The sequence below is a fragment of the Phaenicophaeus curvirostris genome, chromosome 9 (genome assembly GCF_032191515.1).
Source record: "Phaenicophaeus curvirostris isolate KB17595 chromosome 9, BPBGC_Pcur_1.0, whole genome shotgun sequence".
NCBI lineage: Eukaryota > Metazoa > Chordata > Aves > Cuculiformes > Cuculidae > Phaenicophaeus > Phaenicophaeus curvirostris.
The window spans coordinates 37,238,146-37,260,030 of record NC_091400.1 but is presented as its reverse complement, the minus strand read 5'-3'; the positions used below and the strand labels follow the sequence as shown (position 1 = coordinate 37,260,030).

General features: G+C 42.1%; 1 protein-coding gene across 5 annotated transcripts in view; it reads right to left on the bottom strand.

The window, feature by feature from the left end:
* Positions 1 to 21,885, bottom strand: part of PCDH15 (protocadherin related 15) — a 599,860-nt gene that overhangs the window by 34,700 nt on the left and 543,275 nt on the right. For all 5 annotated transcript variants that reach the window (XM_069863953.1, XM_069863958.1, XM_069863956.1 and 2 more), the window contains 2 exons: positions 10,691 to 10,906; positions 6,676 to 6,764 (listed from right to left, as the gene is read on the bottom strand). In XM_069863953.1, the coding sequence (XP_069720054.1) occupies positions 6,676 to 6,764; positions 10,691 to 10,906 (305 nt within the window). The remainder of the gene's footprint in view (positions 1 to 6,675; positions 6,765 to 10,690; positions 10,907 to 21,885) is intronic.

Genomic DNA, 21,885 nt, shown 5'->3' with positions numbered 1-21,885 from the left:
GATAGTTGATTCGCCTCAAAATAGGAGCTATGGGGTCATCTGCATGACAGCCCAGCAGCAACGGCAACTCAACGAGACTGACAGTCATCGCGTAAGACTTGGTAAGTCAGCAGCAAGGTTTAATGACCCTCTGTTGTCTCTGGAGATGATGTATGACATGGCCCGAAAGAGCACCACAATGTTCCAGCCGTTTTATATCCTCGAGTCGAATTGCTAAGTTGGATGCATATCCTCTGTATCAGCACACACAAAAAAGCAACAATTCAATTTGCAGAATATTTTAGACCCTCACAAGTACCTGAATTTAATTACTGCACAATTGTCTTTGCAGAGAACTCTATGGGAGAAAAACCTGTTTCAGTTCTCTAGTAATTTGATAGCCTGCTGTGTGTCTGGAGCACATAAAAATATTTTAAGAAATAGTAAAAAGAAAAATCCATTTTTTCTTCCAGGACTTTAAGAGCTACAAGTGCTGAAGACTAGGCATCCTATGTAAATTTTGGCCCCTCCACTGAAAATTCTAGCTCCTCAAAATAACTAAGTAATAATAATAAATTCATATTCTAGGTATTCGAAAACATAAGCAAGTTTGGCAACAAGGCACAGATATGAGCACTCAGTTGTGTCAGAACACATCAACACAGACTTCTTAAGAGTTCCAGCACACTCTCCCAGTTTTGGTCAACTTCAGCCAAATTCTGATTGCGTTGAGGTTTTGCAAGGTTTGACCACTTACATCTGAACTGCTGGACTTCCAGCTGTACTTTCACAAATAGATAAGGACCAATTCCAGCCCTTTCTGTGCAGTTCACGACAGCTTTGGGCGTGCCTGGGCCCCAGCTCTCAAATCACAGAATAGTTTGGGTCAGAAGGGACCTTAAAGGTCCATCCAACCCGCCATGGGCAGAGACACCTCCAGCTGGATCAGGTTGCTCAAAGCCCCATCCAAACTGACCTTGAACACCTCCAGGGATGGAGCAGCCACAGCTTCTCTGGGCGGCCTCTTCCAGTGCGTCACCACCCTCACAATAACAACTTTCTTCCTAATATGTAATCTAAATGTCCCCTGTGTCAGCATAAAATTGTTACCTTTCGTAACTCCTTAGTACTTAGTACTGGAAGGCTGCTATAAGGTCTCTATGGAGCCTTCACTTGTTTGGGTTTATCAACCCCAAATCTCTCAGCCTGTCCTCACATGGTAGGTGCTCCAGTCCTTGGATCATCTTTGTGGCCTCCTCTGGACTCACTCTAACAGAACCACATCCTTCTTGTACTGATCCGCTGTCCTTCTAGTTGCCCAACTACAACAGACATAGAGCACTGGGAAGGTTATACTCTTTCTGTGGCCTCAGAGCTGCTCTGGTGCTGCCAAGAGAACTCAAGAAGCCCTTACTAGTCAGCTGAGTCAGCCTGCTTTGTGCTGCAACGTAGAATGAAAAAGCCTAAATTGGGGTTTATTTCAAGTCTACAAGTACTCCTTGTTTATAAAACAGCCTTTTGACAAAGATTATTCCTACTTTTATATCACAAACAGGGCATGTAACTAGCAGGAAGGTGCACCACTGAGCCAATTTACTCTGGATATAACAACATCTGCATTATTTAGAAAACAATTCAGAGTTAATGTCTTTATACCTACTTACCCTAATCCTATAAAAACATATCGGACTGTCCAGCATAAAGGAAATTGCTTTTGTACACATTGCTGAAGTTCCTTTTTGTGCTCATCATGTATAATCCTGTCCTCCGAAAAACCTACATGCTCTCCAGCTGTTTATTTCAGTCTCGTTTTCTCAGCCGTAGAAGGAACATCACACTACGCTCACCCAAAAAGTAATGCACAGAGACAGCTTGACTGACTCTGCAGACATATCTTCAGATCTCAGCACAAAAGGGGTTTTACTGCAATAGTAAGCAATTTCAGAATAAAGCAATAGTCTACAGCTTTATTTTAGGGGCCACGCATCACATTATAGTGTCGCATAGAAAATACACTAACAGAGCAACATTCGGTATTATTGAGAGGAGGAGGGAGAAGATCGCTGAACCACTGCTTCCCCGTGGCAGTGGAAGTAACAAGTGGCAAAGCTGGAGTTGAATATGCTTTGGTCCCTATTACCTAGCTTTACAAAGGTAGCCTAGTGTTATTAATCAACCTGATTACAGCGGAGGGAGCCTAAGATAAGATGAGAAATGGAATGGGCTCAGTTAAACACTGTACAAAGCCAACAACTATGGGATGTGCATTCTCCAAGCAAAGCCAAACGGATGTTAGATATGAAATACGACACATCCGGCTGGTGGCAAATCTCATTATTTATTATTTGCTAATTCTGCAATTTAATTTTGAATAAAACAATACAAAGCAAGGAAGTGGAAAAGGCAGAGGGGAGGTGGACCAAAGGGCCCGGAGCAAAATGAACCCATATGCCAGAATCACTAGGTTGGAAAAGACCTCCAGGATCATCAAGTCCAGCTATTCCTATCAACCACTAAACCATGTCACAGCACAGTATAACAGCATCAGAGAGCACCAAGGCAAAGATCAAGGCAACTGCAGCTGTACATGTGGCTAAATAACATTTAATAATGCGGAGGAAAGTAAGTGCTAGCAGTGAAGTGCGCATAAGGGCAAGGTCACTGCCACTCCCCTCAATATACAAAAAGTCCTGCCACCTGTAATTACATTTAATTTGGTAATTATGTGGCAAAAATCATAACGCAAGCAATGGAATGGTACTTCTCCAGTGGGAAAATTAACGAGTCTTGAGTGATTTTTACACTGCAACTACATCCTGCAGGAAAGCGACCTTCATTTTCTACAAATTCATGAACTGCAGAGAAGAAAAAAACAGCGGTGCAGTAAGGTTGAATACTTCAATAGAGTCAAGAGTGCTTTTAGAGGCACGGCGTCCGCCAACAAGCACATCTAAGGTGGCCCATCTAAGGAGTGGTTGTGTCTAGCTTTACTAAACGTACTGAGAGAGCTGGAATCCCAGTGATGCCTCATATCATCTGATTTCATTATACACAGCCTCGTCTTGATAAATGCATTACAACTCAGAGGCATTCACTCATCCTCCCATTTATTGAATATACTGACCTTCTACTAAAAAAGGAAGCAGGAGCAAAATAAAAAAACCACAACAATATACACAGATGCCACGTAAAGCACTTCAGTCAGCTGCCCCTTTTAAATGCCACCAACTGGCTTCTGTAACTGACACAGGAAAACACCATTTGCTATATCGTCAACAGCAAAGCACAACTGAGGGGCAATCACCCACATTCTGAAACATTTCCCTAAAGAGAGGACTATACATTGCAGCTCCTATACATAAAATATAATATGTCATATACTATGACGATACATAAAATAAGATGTACTACACACACAATGTATATTGCTCTAGTATATATTATGATATTGCTTTCAAGAGGACCACAGTTTGTATGCAGTGAAGCAGAGCAGACACTACTTTGAGAAATGACAGTGGTCAACTTTATATAAGTAAACTGTTAAGTCAGCAAGCTGAATGTTCATCTTCCTAGACACTCACTTAGGCTCTCTCTGAGGATCAGGACTTGACTTTGCTTTTGGATTTTCTGGTTAAAAAACTGCCTGGTCACTTCTACATTGCATCAGAGGCTTGAGTGTGTATTTTCTTTAACTGCGGAACTGCTCCATTCTTTTATAAGCATGAAGGTATTAAAAGGATTGCAGCCTAGGACAAGCCAAAATACACACGAAGGAAAGTTCCCTTGAATTACCACATGTGCTATTTCCAGGAATTTTGTCTTGAAAAGTAGCAGGAAACTTTTATTAAGATACACATGAACATCCAGAAGACAGATGAAGATGCTACTCAAGACCAGCCACACTTTAATTCTACTTCCAGAAGCAGGTCTGGACTCTTTCTCTCTCCAAGTATTTTCAGTAAAGAACACGACGCTTTTAAAACAAGTAAACGCAATCTCTTCTGGCAAAGATTGTCCTTAAAAGTTCATCGTTAGAAACAAAATTCTTACACTGCACTCATTTGATGGCCTCGTGGTGTTCATGAGGGTAAAGACTCCCCAAGATAATTATGAGAACTCGATACTTGGCCATGTTGTTCTGCGTTTGTACATACTCAAAAGCTTCATTCACTGTGAAATATTTACACATCTGCCAGAGACTTCCATGCACAAGGGCCAAAATAGCTGAAACAAGTTTTAAAGGATTTCAACCTGGCAGAAGTGGTTTTTTGGAGCATGGGGACTGAAGAATACGGCTCTGGACTGTTTTCCGAGCCTATGGCAGGATGTGCCAACGAGTTCCTCTGGGCCCTGGAGGAGAGGAGTGAGGGTATGGTTATGGCACAATTTATTGTGAGGTACTGAATGCTGCTGAGACCTCCTCAGAGCTGGAAACAAGCTGCTCCAGTGTTTGCAGAAGAAGATTTTTGCAGGGGTGGTGAAAGGGCGAGATACTATCTGCTCTTGCCGTGCCACCCATAGCAGCATTCATGCTTTCAGTCCCATGACACGTGTCATGCAGTTGGCACTCTTCATTCAAGCCAGGCTTGTTCCACGCACTTTCTGTGAGTGCTCTCTGTATTTTGCTGGTGGCTCCTTTGGCTGCAGGGCAGTTCAAAACTAGGAGGATCTCAAACACAGTCTAAGTCTAATTCAGTGTGAGATCTATGCTATGTCATTTAGAAACTCATGGTACAGAATCACAGAATCATAGAATGGTTTGAGTTGGAAGGGACCTTAAAGATTATTAAATTCCACCCCCCCTGCCACGGGCAGGGACACCTCCCACTGGATCAGGCTGCTCAAGGCCCCATCCAACCTGGCCCTGAACGCTTCCAAGGATGGAGCATGCACAAATTCCCTGGGAAACCTGGGCCAGTGTCTCAACATCCTCTTTGTGAAGAATTTCCTCTTTATGTCTAGTCATTGCCCCTCTCCAATTTAAAGCTATTCCCCCTCGTCCTAGCACTCCAAGCCTTTGTTAAAAGTGCCTCTCCAGCTTTCTTGTAGCCCCTTCAGGTACTGGAAGGTTGCTATAAGGTCTCTTCAGAGCCTTCTCTTCTCCAGGCTGAACAACCCCAATTCTCTCAGCCTGGTCTCATATGGGAGATGCTCCAGCCCTTGGATCATCTTAACGGTCATCCTCTGGGCCTGTTCCAACAGCTCCATCTCCTTCTTCTGTTGAGGATTCCAGAACTGGACACAATACTCCCAGTGAGGTCTCGTGAGAGTGGAATCAGAGAGCAGAATCACCTCCCTTGACCTGCTGGCCACAGAACATGTGTTCATTCCCTCCATTCAAGAAAACAGAGCCACAAATCACTGTGTGAAGAAAAAATTGTACAGTGCAGCATGCTGAGGTGAACTTGAAGTTTTAGCAAAGCAGAAACAATTTTTTCGTATTACTATCACTAAAAGATACATTGTTCCTCGTCTCCACTGCCAACACCAACACCTGACATATCTGGAAAGCTGGATCTTAAATATTTAGCAAGCAGACTCCTTTATTATTTAGGAAATGGAGTCCCTGTGAGTACAGACTATTGCCTGAAGAATGTAGCATTTGTGATGTTTGATTCTATCAGAGCTAACTCACATCTGGCTCAAAACAGACTGAGAAAAGGGGAACAGGTCCTAAATGAGCAGAAGCAAATCTGTTGCTTTTTTTTGCTAACCCAATGAAGATACGAGCCATAGAGAGACTATGCACTTTTTCAGTGAGTGATTATATCATCACCCCTAAGATGTTTCAGTTCCTGCAGAGAAGTAAAGGTATGACAACAGTTGGGATGGAAAAGACCTGTTGAAATCTGAGAAATGCCATTCATCATTGATCAAAGTGACAGCAGAGTATAAAGACTGCTTTTTAACTAGTTTCTGTAGTATTTTCTTTCCCATATTGTCTAATTTATTTTTATATATCTAAGGACAAAAAGTACAGTAAATCCTCCTTGTCCTACGAAATGAAACTAAAAGTGATGATGATGCTGTGGTGTATAAGCACTATTAAAACATATTTTACCAAAAGGACTTCAGCTGGCTTACAGTATGATAAAATTCTTCGCTTTTATTGCAAAGCATTAATGTTTCTAATTATCCTTCCCTCCACCACAACATTTTATTCCTGCTAGGACTGAATAATGGCACCTTGTTACCAACTTTTTGGAATTAAAATTCTATGTAGTGATGTCAGCAGTATTAATTGTACTAGTATAAATTTTCTAAATTCTGCTTTCCCTTACAATTACGTCACCCCAATAAAACCATTGTAAAGCTATCCAGCTCCCTGAGACACCCTGCCTCAACCTTTTTGGAGAAGTGCTTCATTCATTTTACATCCTGCCTTTTGACAGGTGCAGGTTCTGTGCTCACGTTTTGGAGGCTTCCCTATGGTCTGTAGTAGGAGCAACTCTGAATTTCATTTCAGCCTGAAAAGTGGGCAAACGTGCAAGCAAAGAGGTGCTGTGTCTCTGCAGTCTCCAGAGGTGGGGGAAACGGGGGCTGGGGTTGCAGTGCCGGCACTCCAAACACTCACCTGCTCATTTTCAAGCCTTTTGGCAAAAAAGGAGATCACAGCATAAAGGGAGCACTCCTTGCTGAATCTAAACACAAACCCAGTGAATTGTCTGATACTTGTAGAGTAAATAAATTTATTACCCTATAAGTTGATCTTTGTTCTGTTCCACAAGGGTGGGAGGAACATTAGAGACGATGACTTGCATATCCAACTGATTGACCACAGAGACCTGGAAACAAAAGAGTGAAATTCAGTTGGCACTCCCATGCATAACATCCTGTCCATACACAGAGAATGGAATAATTACTTCCCTGCCTTCAGAGCCATGCACTGATGCACGGATTTCTCATTTTAATTCTGAATACAAGAGCTGGGAGATCTTGCTTTCCTTGGCAGCCAAAACTAATAAACAGCAGGCGACAATTTAACTAGAACTGTAATTGCAGGACTGCATCAGAATTACAGATTTTTAAAGGAGGGACTGCAAAACCCGTTCTTCATCATTTAGACTTTACTTACAGAATCATGGATCTCCCATATGCCATATTCAAAATCACTTACGAGCATTTTGGTACTTTTCATGACTTGACAGGAAAATCCAGCCCTGAAGATATACAGTTCACACCCATGTAAGCGCAAATAGCAGATTAATTCAACTAAATCAATGATGCTTTTTTTAGAAAATCAAAAAGGAAATTGTTCATCCATTTCGAAGTCATCAGTGTAAGCTATTTTAATCTCCAATTTCTTTTGAATTTCTCCCTCTACGTGGCATAAACCTGCATAACCAAGTGCATTTTAAAATTGCACTTTTATCTAAAAGGACAAGAAAAGTGCCTCTAACACACTCAATAATTGTCTGCTTTGTTTAACACAAACATACAAATAAAAATCCAGGAACACACAAAAGAACCAACTGACCTCTGAACAGATCTCTCACGTTAGTGTTTGAAATACAAATTCACTACAACCATTCTGTTCCTCAACCCACAGGTTCAGCGATCGGCGTGCAGAAGGGACTACATGCATGCATCAAATTCAGCAGATCTGGCAAACTCCGCTTCACATCTCCTGATCTAGTCTCCTCAAGCTATTTTTATCTCAAGAAAAGACTGCCTTCCAATAAAATGATCGCATGCTTTTTCCCCCTTTTTAAATATTTTTGCATTTTGTAATAGCTCCCTCCTCACTAGCACAGTGCCTTTAGGTCATGAAAGGAACGGTTACTGCCTGCACTGGTGGAGAAAATAAAACATTTCTTAAAACTTGGCTCCTGTCCACATGGGCATGACAGCAAACATTATAACCCAAACCACCTCTCCCTATAGAGGATTCTGAAGGTGAATTTGGAAAAGTAGGACAACGTTAAACCCGATAAACTTTAACATCAGAGTTAGCTGATTCGATACTGAAAGAAAAAAAAACAAGCCCTGATTTTCAAAGGAGAAGCCTGAGCCCTGCAAGCACCTCAGCAGACGAGCCATGGTATCCTTTCATATCACACGGTGATTCACCAGCTTTGAAGCTTAATTCAACTTTAAATATTTAAATGTTCTTGAAATGTCACCAGATACACAGATGAGCCTGTACAGACTTGAGTGTAAGAAAAACAATTATAATGAACTCAAAAGGAATTTTAGACTAAGATCCTTGAAAGGAATTCTGAACTAATGAGCAGTTTAACAGAATTAACTGCATTAACCAATTCAAGCATCCACCGTGCAACTACGCATCAAGTACTGCATAAATGCAACACTTAAAAAAAAGCAATAGTTCTTTTGATATTCTAGGATCACAATTATGACTACTTGTTCCTACACAAAAATCTTAAAAAACACACATTTGTGACAAGCTACAGTAAAACAAGGGTGTTGAACAAAAAACAAGAAAAAGTTAAGGTTTCCATAGTATCATTACCTTACTTGCTATCCACATTTATAAAGGCTTTCATTTCACAGTTATTATAAAGAGCATTAAGTTGAGGAACTATATCCAATTAAATTACATTGTAAGAAAAACTGTGTGGAGAAACCGTTCCTTTCCAATCAAGGAGAGAGAGAAATGTGCTGCTGAGTGCAGAGGTGGAAGGTGTGGAAAAGCAAAGGCTCTTCCTGAAGCACCACTGCTCTCTGGAAGCTTTTTGGGGCATAGTTGCAAGGGATCACCCAACCCACCGTTCCTCGGACACATTTTGCTATTTCCAGTCTACGGAGCCAAAATGCAGCCAGGTTCTGTGATGCTGAATAACAGACACCAGCCTAAATTTTAGGGCTCAAAGTCAGCATGCTCAGGTGTCTCATGACCCTGAGTATCGGCAGAATTCATTGCTGAGAACTAGGAAAACTTCAGGTTAAACTGAGTAAGTTTTAAATCAAGCAAGGCAGAGCCCAGAAGCAGACTTCATCATTAAACAGCTCCAGTGGACTTCTGGGAGCAGCTTGTGCTGAGAGATGAAAGAGGAAGGGGCCATGGGACCCCCCAGACTCTAACAAACATTTGATTATAGATGATATAGTGAATATTCACAGTATCCACACTTATTTCGTACCTTTAAGGGCTTACTTGCCGCAAGCTTATTTTAAATGTGATTGCCTATTTCTTTCATATCACAGAGGCTAAAAAGGAAAACACCATCACATGAAAGCAAACAGACAGATCTACAGATGTCCAGCTTGCGCCATCCTGCGAGTCCCAGTCAGAAGGAACAGACAGGTATCTTTCACCCTTACAGCAGGCAAACATTTTACCAGTGGGTTTGGCAGCTTGTGCTGCTGAGAGAGCTGTTGCTAGGGCTCTGAGGAAGGGTCATGGCCCCAGTTCTAGAGGATACCTTGCTATGCTCAGGTTCTTTATAGTACTGGCCCTCTTGTGTTGCTCCATCTCTTCTTCCTAGACGTCCTCCCTTCCTAGATCTACAATCCTATTTTCTTCCCCTACAGGCACGTGAGTAATTAACTTCCCTTAACTACATGCACTCCTTGAGCTTGTATTGAAAGGAATAACACCTCCCAGTCTGAGGACCGGACACTGCAGTGACAGCAGGATAAATTCTGTTCAAATCATGAAGCCCAGAAACAGCTTAGTCTGGTTAGAAAGTACCTTCATGTATGGATCATACTCGGTGCAACTCCAAACCTTCATGGTGGGGTGGTGTCAGTCTGTAACTCCATCTACAGCTACTCTAAGCTTTCACATCTTCCTCAAAAACACTATACTAGAGCGCTCATTACTCACTGAGACAACTTAGAGTTACCTCTATAAATTAATGAGACATACTTCATGTTCTAATTTTAATGTTGATAACTTCTGGCTATATTTTAATATACTATTACCACATAAATTGCATGAGAAGTCCCTATCATTTTGGGAGGTCAAGCATGAGGACATCATACATTATGTTTATTTGCTGAATTCCTGCATAACTCAATATACCAAGTATTATGGCTATCATCTGTATCATTTGACAGCGTTCCCATGAAATAGATAATGCACTCCATCCCTATGACATTATGCTAATATTAATCTAATCCATCAAGTTACATAGGCTCTAAAGAAATTTAGCTTTGATAGTTTCTGTGACTGGACTAAGTCATTGTCTTTTACTCAGCACAAAAATATGAGCTCAAGGCCTAAAGCTGGTGCCATTTGGCTTATTAACTGCAGTTTAGTGCTATGCTAACCCTGCTTCCCAGCTCTGACAGGGGAGCTGACTGCACCTCCTTGGCTCAGAGAATAGGTGGAGATGATCTGTAAATGCTTGTGCTGAGCACTCAGAAGTGACCTGCTTTACACTTAAACAAACCCAGGCTTTTTGCGCTGCCATCTGGGACCAGCACCTACCCTAGGTCCATTTTTAATGCAAGCAATTAGATGCAAACCATTGACAGTAGCTCACTGAATAAATAAAATATTTAACAGCATGTCTAGGGTGGTAACTGAGGGGCTCTGCCACGAAACATGAACACATGCTTTAGATGGTCATAAAGTTTCTGTTTCTTTTAAAAACTATCTTTATTTCAGTGACTTAAAAAGATTAAGTATGCACAGTTATAGAGTTTACAGCCTTCCTATAAGCCTGCAGGGAATTAAACTTTATGTAGTGTTTGAAATTCCTCAGGAATTATTCCATAAAGGCAATGTCTGGCTCATACTTACAAGTACTTCTGCCTTGCTGCTCAGCCCTTTTCCATAGTCATCAGTTGCAATGACCTGAAACTTGAAATAGGATCTTCTCATATTTTTGAACAGCATAGCAGTTTTTATTAGCCCTGTGTAAGCTTCAATCACAAAACCTTCTTTACCATCCTTGATTGGAGGAATGATGAGTCTGTATTGCATGGCACTGTAATTCCCAGTGTCTTTATCATCAGCCTAATAGGAAAAAGAAAACAAGTAGAGGCAAATAAAGTAAATATGCGTGCAAAGAATCATTAACTTTGTCCTTTAAATAAAGCTGCATATTGGTCCAGCAAATTCCTTCCACTCTGACTTTTAAAACATTATATCCCAGAGAGCAGATATCACTATTACTTTTAATGGTTCATTTAACTTTGCTGCATACGTTTTTGCTTTTCCAGCAATTTCTTTCTCCTGTGTTGGCACTAAACTACTGAAAAGAAAAAAAAAAAAAGAGGATTAAAAAAAAGGAACAAAAATATAAATGGACTACTCAAGTCTGCAACAAACTGAACAGGTAAGAACAGTTTAATTCTGAGAAACTTCCACTGCCAAATTCTTTTTGAGAAATATTAACTATCAACCCCTTCCCCACCTAGCAACACGCTCATAAAGTTACACAAGAACGTTCAAAGGGCAGTACCCGTATTCAGATGGGAGAGGGTTTTTTTGAGGACCGTTATAACGCTTCCATGTGCTCCTTCTAGAAAGCTGTCGACAAAACCACAGCTCATTACCACTCACGCTTTTGCCCACTGAGGAGGCTTGGGCATGACCTCAGCACGTGGGACACTTCAACATCTATTATCAAGCTTTCATCAAAATATTCGACACGGTATCTTGAGATGAGAAACTCGACATGAGCCAGCAAGGTGCACTCGCAGCCCAGAAGGCTGACTGTGTCCTGGGCTGCATCCAAACAGTGTGGCCAGCAGAGCGAGGGAGGGGATTCTGCCCCTCTGTTCCTCTCTTGTGAGACCTCATCTGGAGTATTGTGTCCAGTTCTGGAGTCCTCAGCATAAGAAGGAGATGGAACTGTTCGAACAGGTCCAGATGAGGCTACAAAGATGATCCTAGGGCTGGAGCACCTCTCATATGAGGACAGGCTGAGAGAGTTGGGGTTGTTCAGCCTAGAGGAGAGAAGGCTCTGAAGAAACCTTATAGTGACCTTCCAGTACCTGAAGGGGCTACAAGAAAGCTGGGGAGGGACTGTTCACAAAGGCTTGGAGAGATAGGATGAGGGGCAATAGCCTTAAACTGCAGAGGGGCAGATTTAGACTGGACATAAGGAGGAATTCCTTCAGAAGGAGAGTGGTGAGGCCCTGGCCCAGGTTGCCCAGGGAAGCTGTGGCTGCCCCATCCCTGGAGGTGTTCAAGGCCAGGTTGGATGGAGCTTGGAGCCCCTGATCCAGTGGGAGGTGTCCCTGCCCGTGGCAGGGGATTGGAACTGGATGATCTTTAAGGTCCCTTCCAGCCCAAACTATTCTATGATTCTATTGATGTAACTTCTTAAGCCTGTGGCCTAAGCTAATGTCGGACAAAAACACCCTTAACTTCAAAAGGGTCTTTGTGCAAAATCTGTGCTCACTACGACCTAAATCCAAAACCAATAACCATAATAGAGACATGGATCACGGCAACATTATTTACCATGACATGCTACTGTCGTCTAAAAAAGCATTATCACTAAGCCTTCAATAGATGGCTGCTAATTATCATTAATTATTTACTCACCACCAGTGAACAAGATTGATGAGGCAGAAGCTCTTACTAAATTCTACTTTGTCTTTATTGTCCAATAATTTTCTGGTATAACAGTGAGAAAATAAAACAATCAAACCCTATGCAGCACAGTGATTGCATTGTGCATCATCAGGAGATACTTGTGTGCCAGACAAATAATCCAGGTACTCAAAGCTGGATGTGCTTTCCATGCTACTCTGATTGCTATCAGACCAGATGGAATAGATAGAGCTGTGTGTGGACCTTAAGTGGTAATATCTGGGCTGGTTTAGCTAGAGGTAGCTGTTTCACATTGGTTTGTTATGTGCTGCAAAGCTGTGCAAGAGATAAACTCCCACAATGACACCGGCTGCCACTCATCACAGAGACAGAGCTGTTTAAAATGGTCCTTGCATCTTTTGTAAATGTTTTGTTTTCCTCTAAACTGACAAAGCTTTATCTAGCTTGGCTACAAAAAGCATAAATAGAAAATGTGTTTAAGTGCTTTTGTTCTCTAGTTCTATTGCTTTTTTAAAAGCTTTTAAAAATCAAGGCTTCTATCTCTTGGATGATCACAAATCCCTTTATTTGCCTTTTTAGGAAAGATGGAGAAGGCTAAAAGCTTTCTGAAATTTACTCTGTTCTGTCAGTCAAAAGGTAAAGATACTGGTAAGCGTTTCCAGAGCACTCCTGCCATCCAGCTGGCATGGGTAAATGCAGCCCCAAAACATCCTGCAGCCAGTACACGGGAGGTTGACAGGTGGATTTGCACAACCAGGCTCATTTTTGGCTTTCCTTTTGACAAGTAAATCGCTGAAGGAACAAATAAACGTGATGGCACGTTGTACGGCACAGGGAAGCGAGGAAGTGGCTGTCCCTACAAATCGGGTTGATACGCAAGTGCTACCAGTCCTCCCTGTTTGAGAGCTGAACATCAGTGCTCAGCACTGAGCTCAAGTCAGCTCTGGTAAGTACACAAATGCCTGAATCACACAAGAGGCTACCTTTGCTCCTCCAGCAACCGCACCAACCTCAGTGACCTTGTCGGACTCTCTACTCCCACCGGCTTCATCTGATGTATTCTTAACTTGGCATGTTGTGGTGGGCTGATGCTGGCCAGCTGCTACATAGCCCCCCCACACTTTCTCACTCCTGTCCTCAACAAGACAGGGGAGGAAAATAAGATTTCAGCGCTCATGGGTTGAAATAAGGACAGGGAGTTTACTTATCTATCACTGTCGCATATACAACAGACTCAACATGAAGAAAATTAATTTAATTTACTCCTATATAACATAGATTTCATTGATAAACAAAGAAAAAAATTAAAACACCCCCTCAGCTGTATCTGCTGTGGGGCTCTTGAAACCATTTGTCCCCAGCCCAGTGCAGCACTTGCCTCTACTCACAGAGATGCTTGAGCCTCTGCCTGGGCACAGGCAGCCCATACAAACTTAAAGATCAAATATTTCACTTCAAGTACTTGTTCTTACGTAAATGTGAAGGTAATCTTAACACTGCAACTCAAAGATTCCATGTTATTACTACTAAAATTACTCTTACAAAAGAAACATTTAAAACCAGCGTGATAACAGAAATAAAACATCCATGAAAACACGCAAGCTGTAGATCACAGAGACATTCAAATTAACTTCTCTTGGTGCTTTTTGGTTCAATTTTGCCTTTTTGTTCTAGGACAGCTTTGCATCTGCCATATACTCAAGAAAGTGATCAGGAAGTCTCTGCCTGTGGTGGCAAGGAATAACATTAGGTACAACCCATCCAGAAGACAACCTACGTGCTGCTGGAAAGACAAGAAGGAAACCTCTGCAGAAATGATATCATGCTGATACAAAGTGACTAACTTTTAAAATACTCACTTCCTTTCCTCATACCTAATGGGTCACTATGTGCATGCATCTAAGATCAGGTAAGCGCAGGCTGTGCAACATTGCTCAGTTCAAGGCCAAGAACAACACTGAAATCATCAGTCTGGCACGCTGGTAATGGTGCAGGGGGAAAAGAACCCACAACCACAATTCCTGTAAACCCACATGGCATGTCTTCTGGCACATGAGGCACAAGTAGTAGAGGTCTACCTGAGCTGGCTCCTTTGGGTCTTACCTGTAGCACGACAGGTTCTACAGCGACTGTCCGGCTAACTGCCAAAGGCTCTCTGGAGGTGCTCTGTGAGAAGAGCATCGTGGTTTTTTTCAGGGCCATGAGCCTATCATTTCTTTAATATTAGCAAATTCTATCTCAGGAGAAAAACATGATTTTAATAGTTTGTTTCAACAACAGCAATCAATTTCCCCTTCAGTGTTTCAGGCTTGTGCACGTAGGCAACTAGGGACAAACAAAATGTGGATCCAAATTAGGGCACCAGTATTGCAGGCACATTCAAATCAGTCTTTCTGAACAAACATCATGACACTAGTGTAGTTGCTTAAAAGTAATGGTATAATAAATCTGGCAACTGAGTTTAATGCATGAAATTTCAGTGTAAGATGCATTTTGAAATTTTAAGCATGCAGACCCTAAAATCCCCCAGTTTAGATGCCTAAAGCTGGTAGACAGGCTGCAAGTTGATTTTCAGAAGTTTGGAGAACTCAGTGGCACTTCAGAGAAATCAATGGTCTCAGTATCATTACAGTTAGGCTATTTCCATCCCAGAAACCACACACATGCAGATGAGCAAAGACAGGTGCAAAGCAGCCTGAGGAACTTGGAAAAATCATTAGATTTCCATTTCAAATATTTTAACTTCATTGTTTCCATTTCCCATTTCACTGCTATTTATACTTGGGTGAAACCTAATGACGCTCAATGCAACGTTGAGCTTTGCAGGACCACCAGAGAGAGCTTGTGAGCTGCTGACATCAATGTAGCAACTTCTTTATTACACAGTAAGGATGTTTGCTATTCTTGTAATTTGTCCTGAAGGTAAATATTTTTGACATTTCATTAGGGAGAGATATACGACATCTCAAGAGTTGCGTTATGAGTGTCAAAGAAGAGAAAGAGCTATACTTAATCTTAATATTACTGCAGTATATCTTCCTTTTGTTATGTGCAAGAAATACAGATGTCTCCTAAATTCTGCTGTGAGTACTGATAAATATGTATGATTTTAGGAATCACAGAATCATAGAATCACCAGGTTGGAAAAGACCCACCGGATCATCGAGTCCAACCATTCCTATCAAACACTAAACCATGTCCCTTAGCACCTCGTCCACCTGTGCCTTAAACACCTCCAGGGAAGGTGACTCAACCACCTCCCTGGGCAACTTCTGCCAGGGACCAATGACCCTTTCTGTGAAAATTTTTTTCCTAATGTCCAGCCTAAACATCCCCTGGTGGAGCTTGAGGCCATTCCCTCTCGTCCTGTCCCCTGTCACTTGGGAGAAGAGGCCATCACCCTCCTCTCTACAACCTCCTTTCAGGTAGTTGTAGAGAGCAATGAGGTCTCCCCTCAGCCTCCTCTTCTCCAGGCTAAACACCCCCAGCTCTCTCAGCCGTTCCTCGTAAGGCCTGTTCCCCAGCCCCTTCACCAGCTTCATCACCCTTCTCTGGACTCGCTCCAGAGCCAAATTCAAGCCTCCTGGCTACCAGGCCAAATTCAACCCTCCTGTAACCGAGAGTGAGCATTCCCACATGGATGGAGATCGGTTGGCATCACCACGTGCTGCCTCCAGTCCTTACCCTCCTCTCCCGCAGTGGAAGAGGTACCGCTGCTGGGGTGCTCTCTAACCCCACCACAGAAGCACAGCCACGTATCAGATGAAATATGCTGCTCGAGGCCCTAAGATTTACCACAAAGTCATTAACAGTTTCTTGGTTTGGTTAGGTTTTTTGATATCTTTCTTGGCAGCTACCTCTCTCTGAGCAAAAAGACCAATAAGCCAAGTGTCTCGGTGACATCTCCTACACACGGACTGCCAGCACAACTCACGGCAAGTCACTAGAAAAGTTGATGTTTCTGGCACTGCAGAGACAGCAAAGAGATGGATCCTGTTAGCACTGGGTTCACTCTCAGATAAGTGATGCCTAATTCAGCCCAGCGCTGCAGAGGCAATGGGATGAAGGTACAGCTGCTTTGCTGCCAACAAATAAAGTGCTTTTCACACATCAGCTGCCTTAAAACAGAGCAGGGTACTTTGTTTGGCTTGGATTTCTGCTTTAGGAGGACTGAGAAGGGATAAAAGCATTAGCTCAAGTATGGAAATATATAGAATTCTCTATTGCTGAGCCATGCTGCATGTCTGGAAAACAAGAGATGAAAATATGTGAGCTGAAGGCTAGGAATGACAGCGATCCCCGTAATCATAGAATCATAGAATCACCAGGTTGGAAAAGACCCACCGGATCATCGAGTCCAACCATTCCTATCAAACACTAAACCATGTCCCTCAGCACCTCGTCCACCCGTGCCTTAAACACCTCCAGGGAAGGTGACTCAACCACCTCCCTGGGCAGCCTCGGACAGGGACCAATGACCCTTTCTGTGAAGAATTTTTTCCTAATGTCCAGCCTAAACCTCCCCTGGTGGAGCTTGAGGCCATTCCCTCTCGTCCTGTCCCCTGTCACTTGGGAGAAGAGGCCAGCACCCTCCTCTCCACAACCTCCTTTCCAGTTCCAGTTTATCCTAGTATATATATTTTTTTCTGGTGTAACTCATTAACACAAAGCTTAGGCTGCATTTCAGTTCTTCGCAAGGCTGCTGTTCCTAAAGGGCATCCAAGTATCTTATAGGAAAGAATTTGGTGGAAAGAGGTATGTAAAGGACCACACCTTTGAGGAGAAGATGCAAAGCTAAGAGTTCTGAGGCAGCCTGTGGCAAAACCAAGCCGATGACCACGAGTTCAAAAGTGCTAGGGCCAGGTAACAGAGTAAAAGTGTACAGTAGTGAAGGAATACAGAAGACAAAAACCCAGAGGAAAACTGCAATAGCTACAACAAACTTACTGTGTCTGTATATCACAAAGTAAAACTGCCTATGAAACAGAACAACAGCAGATGTGGCTTCGGACCTGAAAACATTCCACAATCTGTAAATTCCTATCAGCAAAAATGGTCTTGTTCTAAAAGCTACTTTATGTGCCAGCAACTGATTGGAGACAGTTGAACCTGCCATCTGCTTAGTGGCACTGAGCTGGGAGGAAGAAAAAAAACCAAGAACCGAGTCCCATTCATTTTACATGCCCTGCTTGCATCCATGGGCTCATGATTAAGGGTTACCCTGCTAGGAGGTTGGAAAACATTTAAAATTAACAATTGCATTTAACTCTGAGAAGCTAGTTTGAATTTAGCTCACGCTGAGAAAGATAAAAACTGTAATTGTCTGATGATTATGTGGTACCTTCAGAAGCTATGGTTAATGAAGACTTTAATGCTCGTCCTAAACAAGCCACCAAACATACCAACCCACTGGCAATTTTGGTGACAGTACCAGAGCTTTACTGCCTCATGGCATTGCTTTTACAAGACTCTCCGAGTGAGGGGAGAAGTGCCCTACAATAATGCTGTGATAGTGCAGTTACGTAATTGTGTCTCAGGCTGCGATATTCCCTGCAGAAATGTGCGGATTTGAGAAATATCAAATAACCACCTTTCACGAGGATTGCATGAAGCCAAAGATAGATTAATTTACACTTTAAACACATCATTCGTTAGGCAGACTTACAAAGGTCCTACAACAAAGAGGAAAAGAACAGACTCTGCTAAGCATATTGCTGATCACTGCCCAGTCCACACTTAGTAAACCCCTGTTCCATGGAAACTTCTGGGAGATACATGTAGTAAGAAAAAAAATGAATGAATTGTTCACTTTTTCCACCAATGGTGTCAAAACCCTCAAGGTGTGGAAACATAGATCAATTTTGATAAGTCGTCTCATGGGTAAAAATGTAGAGTAAGAGGTGTTCCCAACCTTGTATTTTGAAGAAAAGACAGAAACACTTGGTTTATAGCATTTTCTTGCTATGCCAGTAGCAGTTGGTGCTCAACAAAGTAGGTTTAATGTGCGTGTGCTGCAAGGGAGCACAGAGCACGCAGCTGATCCTCCATGGAATGGGAATGATCCAGCACTGCAAACGCTGCAGGCATCCTCACCCCTTTCCAGGCCCTGGAGGATTACTTTACTCTGGAAGGCATGTGCAGACTAACAGTCTTAAAAACATTAGAAAATAACACAGAAATTGAAATAACCCAACATTACACTTGAAAAATCACAAAGAGTAGTAGTTTTATACTATTGTTTTTCATAGTAAAAAGTTTACCAAGCCAAAATATTATCTACAGCTAGGTTCTTTGGAAGAAATTGGAATTAGTGCAGTATTATTTCGAGGGGGCAAGCAGCTTCCTGTCAGAGGCCAGATGTTACAGCAGATGTGCCTGTCTGAGGGTGTGCTGTTGTCACTGCAAATAGGCTTCAAAGTTCATTTTTACTTCTACCAAGTATGCTTTCTCCCTACAGATTACTCTCTGTGATTCATAAATCATATTTAAACTAACATAAGCTTGTGACTGGCAAAGCAGTTAATTTTTACAAAGAAGACCATCTCTTGTGTACATGCAAAAGCAAAATTAGAGAAGAGAAAACTCTGTGTTTCCCAACAGAAAGCTGTCTCGACCTGAGGGCTGAATCTCATTCTTACAGAACGTGCCACTGTGGAGATTTAGCTGCCATCCCAAGGGAAACAAGAAATCCCCGAAGAAATCTAGAGGTTATAGGCATGATATATAGGCATGATATTATATGATATAATCTACATAGGCTGTAGATTTAACATGGATAAATGTAAAAAGTAGATCTACAGTTTCAATACAGGATAGCGGATGATGTGATTGAGAGTGGACGTGCAGAGAAGGACTAGGGGGTGTTCACTGATGAGAAGCTCAATATGAGCTGTCAGTGGGTGCTCACAGCCCAGAAGGCCAACAGTGTCCTGGGCTGCATCCAAAGCAGCGTGGCCAGCAGGGCGAGGGAGGGGATTCTGCCCCTCTGTTCCTCTCTTGTGAGACCTCATCTGGAGTATTGTGTCCAGTTCTGGAATCCTCAGCATAAGAAGGAGATGGAACTGTTGGAACAGGTCCAGAGGAGGCTACAAGGATGATCTGAGGGGCTGGAGCACCTCTCATAGGAGGACAGGCTGAGAGAGTTGGGGTTGCTCAGCCTGGAGAAGAGAAGGTTCTGAGGAGACTTGGTAGCGACCTTCCAGTACCTGAGGAAAGCTGGGGAGGGACATTTTACAAAGGCTTGTAGTGATAGGACAAGGGGCAATAGCCTTAAGTTGGAGAGGGGAAGATTTAGACTAGACATTAGGGAGAATTTCTTCACAGTGAGGGTAGTGAGGCATTGGCACAGGTTGCCCAGGGAAGCTGTGGCTGCCCCATCCCTGGAGGTGTTCAAGGCCAGGTTGGATGGGGCCTGATCCAGTAGGACATGCCCCTTCCCATGGCAGGGGGTTGGAACTGGATGATCCTAAAGTTCCCTTCCAACCCAAGCCATTCTATGATTCCATGATTCTATGAAATGCGTCTGGGCAAAAAACCCAATCCTAATATTCTCTCTCCATGTAACTCATAACTATATCCGGGAATTTTAAACATTTTCTCTATCAGTTGCTTTAGACCAGCACACAACTGCTACGACAAACTGTTTTCAAAGATTATGGTTAAACAAAGAGTAATTCCTTCTCCCCTGTGCGTGATCAGGGTAGGAGTCTGTAGCTTTAAATGGGTTTGGTTTATTTTGTTGTTCTGTATCTTAAGAAATTCAAACACTAATAAAGGATTAAGCGACATTATGATGCCTATCAGAAAGGGGCACAAAATACAGAAAAGGACTGAAATGAAAATTTGATCAACCATATTGCAAGAATTGAGCTTCTGTCAGGATGTAACTGCATTTCAGACTCTACTGGCTCCTATTATCATCATCAAATCTCTCTGCTAGGTTCATATTAGAGCCATTTCTATCAAACACAGGTCAGCCACTTCCAGAGTCTTTGATTCACTGGCATTTCTTTTGGCAAGCTTCCCTTTCTGCAAACATTTTCAGTGCAAAAAACCTACCTTTATAAACTGAGAAGTAATTCAGAAAAGAACCTCTCACTCTCTTCACTAAAATTAGCAATCTCTGATATTTCCTCATTTAAATGCACTGCAACAGACAAAACTAGAGAGATTAACACTGCAAAAGAACATGCTTGAAAAGAAAGGACTAATAATGCACCATTACAGTGAAAAGTCAATTCCCACCAGTAATTTCCCTAAAGATTTTGTTGATTTTTTGTTGTGTTTTTCTACAGCAGATTGAAAATATTGTGTATGTAGCTAAAGGAAGCCTGGTTCTAATTCTGAGGGGAAACCCAGGAGTTATATGAAAATACAAGTGGGAAAGAAAAATAACTAATTCTAATACAACTAAATGAAAAGCAAATCTCAAACCACAAAATTCATAAATTAGTAGCTATGAGTAGTACATCTGTTTTTAATTAACATATTCATAACAAAAAGCACAAAAAGGCCTTTAATCATGGAAATGGGCTCTTATATATGTTGAAAATTCAGTAAAAAAAAGTGCAGAAAATAGAAGCGCATGTAAAAGGTTCTTGTAACACCAGTCCCCATCAGGACCATCCAACACCTGGAACCTTTTTCTGAGCACCCCTAGCACTGTAATTAAAGCAATTATCCAGACGGCTGCCCAGCCTTCCCAGCACAGTAAGTCCAGTACAATGGTTGCAGAATGAATAGGAAACCCAAATAACCAGCAGCCAAGACGTCCTGCAGCTGCCCCACCACAGCCTCAGACCACCCTTTGGTCTTGCATCAAATCACCCTGGACTCAGAAGACCTCATCGGCGTGTGATCCTTGCTCCACCAAGATCTGCAGTGGCCTCTCTGCCTCTTCTATAATTTCAAGAGAAATGGTATTTAATACGACCTTGCAATTCCTGCTAAGCTATTTGTGATATAAACAAGGTCGTTAACATGCAAGGACTAAAGCCTCAGTTAAAAAGTGCCATTTGAATAAATACATTCCTTCTATTATTTTCTTAGAGACATTATCAGCTTTCAGAGGGCACTAGCCTTAATACATTCACATTAATATAAAATAATTCATATAGCATACCATTAACTTAATTAATTCTAATTAAAATGACTTTTTGACAATGACTTGTGGCATTCTTTTGAGCCTAAGCTTCCTTTTTATCTCCTCACAGTAATCTTTCCAAAAATCTAGAGCAAGTCAACTCATTACCCTATTTTAAAAGAATTTTACATTCAAATGAATGTATTTAAGAGAGCAGTTGCTGCTGCCAGCAAAATTGCTGCACCTTAGAGAGCTGTGAGAAGCCGTCTGTGGTACTCACCTTACATACGTAAGTGGTTGATGATGAGAAAAGTGTACATCCGATATTTCATTGGCCTATTTCAGGGCA